The sequence below is a fragment of the Lactuca virosa genome, chromosome 1 (genome assembly GCF_052849685.1).
Source record: "Lactuca virosa cultivar CGN04683 chromosome 1, Lactuca_virosa_CGN04683_v6, whole genome shotgun sequence".
NCBI classification, from domain to species: Eukaryota; Viridiplantae; Streptophyta; class Magnoliopsida; order Asterales; family Asteraceae; genus Lactuca; species Lactuca virosa.
In genome coordinates, this window is record NC_136426.1 from 63853774 (window position 1) to 63860640 (window position 6867).

General features: G+C 36.6%; 1 protein-coding gene across 1 annotated transcript; it reads left to right on the forward strand.

The window, feature by feature from the left end:
- Positions 1–4585: 4585 nt before the first annotated feature.
- Positions 4586–6237, forward strand: LOC145104906 (palmitoyl-monogalactosyldiacylglycerol delta-7 desaturase, chloroplastic-like). Its single transcript, XM_079042069.1, has 5 exons — positions 4586–4979; positions 5069–5209; positions 5292–5432; positions 5539–5645; positions 5736–6237. Exons 1-5 carry the CDS (start codon positions 4644–4646, stop codon positions 5947–5949), a joined length of 939 nt encoding a protein of 312 aa, XP_078898195.1. The 5' UTR covers positions 4586–4643; the 3' UTR covers positions 5950–6237.
- Positions 6238–6867: the final 630 nt, after the last annotated feature.

The following is a 6867-nucleotide window of genomic DNA, read 5'->3' on the forward strand; positions in this document are numbered from 1 at the left end:
TGGACATCTTTTCTAATTGTTGATGTGTGTCGAGAACATCTTAAAGCAATTTTTGTGCTCGGGCATCTTAGCTATGGCTTCAATAAATCGAATATTAATTGGAATTCCCTTTACTTGGTTGATGAATCTCTTATGCTCTTGGTCCAATGGATGTGCCCTTGCTCGAGAAGGATAAGGTAACGGTGGCTGATAAGTATTAACCAAAAAAGTATTTGCTTGATTCTGATGAGCCCACGACGTGACAAATTGTTCATCGCGTCATGAAAACTAGGCGACTTGTTTTTCTTCGTCTTTCTTTTCTTCTTTTAGCTATGGATCGGACTGCTTCATGGATTCTTTAAGCATCACTAAGGGCTCATAGATGGTGTCTTCTTTATTCAAAATGGACATGACGTGAGGTTGTAGTTTTGGATTGGGATTTTTACTTGGTAATCATTCGTTTAGGAGCATAGTTAATACCCCCAATTGAGTCTCGATGTTTGAAATCGTGGCTTGTTGGTTTCTTATTGTAGCATCAGTTGCGTCATGTCTTTTCTCAAAAAGGGAATCAAATCGGGAAAGCATTGACTCGAAATCGGATTTGTTCTCGGGTGGTGGTTGTTCTTTTTGGTAGTAGCTTCGTCCGGTTTGCCAATACATTTCTTCTTTAGCCTTCTTGTATTCATCATAAGACAACCATTCTTTCTTTAGTCGAAATGGACATGACGTGAGGTTGTGGTTTTGGATCGGGATTTTTACTTGGTAATCGTTCGTTTAGGAGCATAGTCAATACCCCCAATTGAGTCTCGATGTTTGAAATCGTGGCTTGTTGGTTTCTTATTGTAGCATCAGTTGCGTCATGTCTTTTCTCAAAAAGGGCATCAAATCGGGCAAGCATTGACTCGAAATCGGATTTGTTCTCGGGTGGTGGTTGTTCTTTTTGGTAGTAGCTTTGTCCGGTTTGCCAATACATTTCTTCTTTAACCTTCTTTTATTCATCATAAGACAATCATTCTTTCTTGGGCTTTGGGTTGCCATTTTAGTCTTTTTGTGCTATTGGGTTGGGCCTTGATTTTGGGCCAAGTAAGAAAAGGGTAAAATGGTCTTTTACCCTTTAGGAAGTTGGTTTATAAAGTGGGCCTCAGGTTTTAGGTTTCAGGATAATTATTGATTAAGTTTTGTATTTATTGTTAGTTGGCGCGAGGTTATCCGGTTCAACGACCCGAGAAGTCATTTGATTATCAGCGGATTGAGGTGAGTCTTCCTCGCCATTTTTAGCAGGTCGAAGGCACCAAAGCTGTCCCATGGTTTATTATGTTAGGGTTCTAGATGTATGCGTGAATCTTGCATGGGTATGTGTTTGTATGCTTAGTGGGCGGGGCCCAATGGGTATTTTGTATGCTATTCCTTGTTATACTCGTATGTTTGTATGTTGGGCGATGTCCAATGTGAGAGTTAGGGCGAGGCCCATTATACTCAGTGGGCGGGTCCCGTTATGCGAGTTAGGATGAGGTATGTTATACTCAGTGGGTGGGGCCCGTTATGCGAGTTAGGGCGGGGCCTGCTACACTCATCGGGCGGGGGCCATTATATGTTTGATATGTGTGGTATGTGGTATTTGGGGGAAACTCACTAAGCTTCATGCTTACGGTTTTTAGTTTATGTTTCAGGTACTTCTGGTGCAAAAGGGAAGAGCTGTGGGTGATTGCAGTGCACACACGATATTTTTCTGCATTTTCATGATAGCTATGATATTTTATGATGTATTGATACATTTGTCCCACTTGGGATTTATGATGATGTTTTGGGAAACTGTTTTTATTAATTTAAAAATGAAATTTTTGGGTCTTATTTTTGAACGTTTCAAGTTGGTATCAGAGCCTTAGTTTAAGGGATTCGGACATACTCTCGGGTATGTCTGAACTCAAACTGAGGATTTGGTAAAATTTCTCAAAAAGGAAATGTTTTTTTTAAGAAAAGGGTTTTCTATTACAAGAAAGGGTGTGGTACATGCAATCGACCGATCTCAAGTAAGTTTTCCTAAAATACCCATACATGTTATCTGATATGATTCGATTTGTGAATCTACGAATCGCATGCTAGTTAGGGCTAAGGATCTGATCAGTGTTTGCATGATAGAATGCTAGGAGATATGCCTTTGTATGCCTATTGTATGAGCTTGTAGACTTGCATGTTAGTAGTGATCAGTTAGTGATAGATTGGCCGAATATGTGATGCCTTGTAGTCTAGGAAGCATTGGATGTTATGCTGGATTGGGAATATCTTTTGGAATCAGTAATTGCTAAGGGTATGCTTTAAAAGTTGTATACGATTAGGATCATATAGCCCTAGAATGATTGGCTTTATTTACTGTTCCTCTTTTGGTTATGGTCCTAGGGTAGAGTCTTTTATTCGACAATCTATTTGATCATGTATTGTGTATAATTTGCATGCATAAGGCAACCAACAGTGAGAGTGGAAGTTCCTAGCATGAGTTGTAGTATGTGGGTTTGAATGTTCTTCGGTTATTCAATGGATTGGAGTGCTACTGCACGAATGGTGCTTGCTTTGTGCTTTGTGGAACTCTTAAGTGATGTGAGTTAGTTATTATGTGAATATGTTAAGTCACATGTGACAAAGGTTGAATAATCTCGGGTGTGAGGTTTACTTGTCGTCAGTATCAGGTGAGTCTCCTTACATGTGTGGTAGAATAGTTGTATCTATGATGACCAACTGAGTCTAGCTGTTATTATTATGTTATGCTGTCATTATGTGAATGAGACTGCTGATAGTCTCCAGGGTTGCTGATAACCCACAAGGCGTGTTGTTAGCCCACTAGGACAGCTGATAGTCCCTAGGGTTGTTGATAACCCATAGTTGTTTATTTATTTTATGTTGTATGTGGTATCTTGGGGAACTCACTAAGCTTCGTGCTTACAATTGTTAATTTATATATGACAGATACTTCTGAGGACCGCGGGAATGCGAATGTCTGACTGTACACACTCGTTGGGAGATTTGCTACTGGGACAATTATGAACTATGATATTTTATGATAGTGGTTGTTTTTGGATAATTATGTATTTGATAACTCGTCTTGTGAAACTTTAATTTTTGGTAAACTAAAAATGAAAAATATTGGTCTAAAATTTGAGGTGTTACAAAAACAATATTATCCCTAATAATAATAATAATAAAGCTCATTTACATTTTGTTTTACCATGTTATGAATGGTTATCATCAAATATCAACAAATCCTATTAAATTAAAGGTAAAAATGGTTTTGCAGAAAACCTTAGATAGTACTAACTTTAATTTTATGTATAAAGAAATAGGGATGTAAATGACTAAACCAGTCGAGCTAGTAATCACTCCAGATTGACTCGTAAAGAGTTCGACTCGAGCTCGAGCCGAACTTGAGTTTAGTTTGAGGCTTATTTATTAAACGAGCTCGAGCTCGTGCTTCATATGTCGAGTTCGATTAGGCTCACGAACCCAAACAAGCATATGCATATTTACGATATAATTTTTATTTTTAATTTCATATATTAAATTATAAATAAATTTATAAATATTAAATATTAAATATTAAATGTCAAATAATGATTAACGAGCTTAAAAACACAAACGAGCTTGATATTTGAATATTAAGTGAGCCGAGCTGGAGCCGAGCTTAGGCTTGTTTAGGCTTGCTTGACAAACGAGTTGAGTCCAAGCCGAGCTTGAGCATTTTAAATCATCTGTGAGCCAAGCTCGAGCTTTGAAAATTAAGCTCGAAACGAGCCGGGCTCGAGTTCAAGCCCCATGGATTTTAAAAGAACCGAGTCTGAGTACGAGGTAGTCATTCCGAGACTCGGTTTGTTTACACCCTTAATTAAAGAAATAGCTAAAATATATGGTCCTCTTTATAGTATCTTGGAATACTACATGTATAGCAGTAAAATTTTAATATAACTGTTGATCAAAGAGAAATACGAGATGTCAAAAGAACAATATGATAAGGATCAAGGAGAAGTACGATTTTTGTTTTTATATATCTTAAATTCGTTATAATTATTATTTTTTGAGCGATGTTGATCGGACGTATTTCTGTTAAAACAGCAGGCTTTCATAAAACCATTAAAAGTTTATATTATGTGCAATAAGCTTACGGTTTTATTGTTTTAAGCTTTATTATTTCATATTGACTTATTAAAATTTTACTACTTTAAAGAGTTGTAATCTATGTAGATAGTCAATTTGTTGGGAACTAAATTAATATTCTTAAGTGCTTTATTGAGCCATAACTACATCTAAAGTCAATACTATCTACTCTGAAATACATCAGTCATTTTATGTGACTTAATATTTATTAAAAAATTAGAATCTTGATAACCAGCTAATTAAAATACAAATAGTTTTGTGATACATAGTTTTTAGATTAATATTTTGTGTTGCTGCAATTATAATAAAAATTGATTCAGTTTTCTGAAAACAGAAGCAATTAAAGTCTCCCATCAACTAATCAAACACAAACTAGACTTCATTACATGCATCTCAACAACCTCGCCATAACCCCCATGAAGTCTTGAACCATTGTTTCCTTATAAATACCAAGCACTTCATGCATAAATCAGTCAAAAATCCTACGCCCGTTTTGATCAGCCTTCACTTATAAGAAAAATATGGTCTCATTTCCCACTGGTGTGAAAGAGCCGGAATACGGTAAAATACTGCTTTCAGATGTAGTGGTTACAAGGAAGAGAAACCTCTTCTGGGGACGTAAATGGAGGACCCTCGATGTTAAAATGGCTGTTGGAATCTTATCAATTCACATACTTGCGCTGTTTGCCCCATTTACATTCACTTGGGATGCTTTTTGGACTGCATTTTTTATGTATGTGTTGTGTGGGATTTTTGGTGTAACTCTCTCGTATCATCGTAATCTAGCGCACCATAGTTTCAAGCTCCCTAAGTGGCTTGAATACATCTTTGCTTATTTCGGGGTCCTATCTTTCCAGGTTTGTTTTTTTCTCATTCTTAAGTCTTCACACATGCACTCTTTAGTTATTCACACCCTTAAAGGTAGATATGTTGTTTATGTATATAGAGGGATCCGATATTTTGGGTGAGCATTCATAGATATCACCATCAATACGTTGAATCCGAGAAAGATCCACACTCTCCCACCTTTGGGTTTTGGTTTAGTCATATGGGTTGGCTATTTGACAGCGGCTACATAATTGAAAAGGTACTTATTTTGTATGCTTATATTGGCAAAAGAAAGTTTTTTGGCTAAATTTTCTTGTTTGTGTGGGTGATATATTTTGCAGTATCAAGAACGTAAGAATGTAGAAGATTTAAAGAGTCAGGCGTATTATAAGTTCATTCAGCGAACTTATGTATTGCATATATCCACATATGCGGCCCTCGTTTATGCTTTTGGTGGATTTACCTATCTTGTTTGGCTTGTGGTAAAACTTTGCTCAGATATTTTTCTTCAAATACATAAAAAATAAAAAAATACTATAAGTTATTGTGTTAAGGTTCAATGTTATTGAATCATGATCATAAATGTAGGGTGTCGTACCAGCGTGGGGTTATCACGTGACATTTCTAGTGAACTCAGCTTGTCACATATGGGGAAATCAAACTTGGGACACGGGTGATCTTTCAAAGAATAATTGGTACACACAACTTAAACATCAAAATGATTACAACTCAGTAATTGGTTCATTTTGAAATGTTTAATATTTAATATGAACAAATATATGCAGGTGGGTGGCATTGGTTACTTTTGGAGAAGGATGGCATAACAATCATCATGCATTTGAATATTCAGCTCGACATGGGTTAGAATGGTGGCAAATTGACTTCTGTTGGTATATGATAAGGTTTCTTGAGGCATTAGGATTGGCAACCAATGTTAAACTGCCCAGTGAAGCTCACAAACTAAAGAAATCGTTCACTTCTGTTAAGAAGTTCAAGTGACTCAACCCTTTTAGTGTTGTTTCCCTTTGAATCATACGCATCTAATGCTTTTTACATCTCAAGATATATATAGTTGTTAAAAATTTCTCATTAAATAACGATCAGTACATGGATATTATATTAATAGTGTGATATGGTTTTGTTTGTGGTTTAAATTTGCTCATGGATAAGAATTTCGAATCCCGAAGCTCTATATTTGGTATTTTTCATAATGGGTGTATTTATTGTACAATTTATGGGTAATATTCTATCAATTGTTCTAGTTTTATTAAAGATCCTCTTCAAATACATGCATCATAATTTTTTACTCTATGTTAGTTGTAAAACACAAGCATATTAATATTGTTTTTGTTTTGTTTTACACTGCTATAAAATGGTTAGTAAGACCCCTCACATACAACACATTAATGAAAGAAATCGGGTTCATTTTATTAATTTCAAGGCTGTTTGACGAAAGAAATGGGGTCCAATTTATTTTTCAAGGCTGTTTGATAGCCTCTTAATGGCTCTGAATCTGAATGTTTCAGCCGAGCGTTTGGTTGAGTATCGTTTTGCATCTGGATAAAACATTTGCCTCTGAAAGGCACTTATTCACTTGCCCCTTGAAACCTTTCTCCAACGGTGCTTCTTCCTTCGCCTTCCGTAATCCCTTCAATCGGCCAATCCCGTTGGCACTTCCACCGTTTTCCCCAGCAGAGCCACCGGCGCTTCATCGATGCCATTCACCATCGACTCCCTTCAATTTTAACCATCCCTCCGACAAGAATACCCACTGGTATGTGTTTGTCCTCACCATCGACGCCATCACAAAAGACCAAATTCATTATCATGGAGTTCTTCATTTTTGCAATCGAAACTATCTCTCAGTTCAGTCTCATCAAATCCTTGTGGTTTCATGGATTATGGCACCATTTGTGT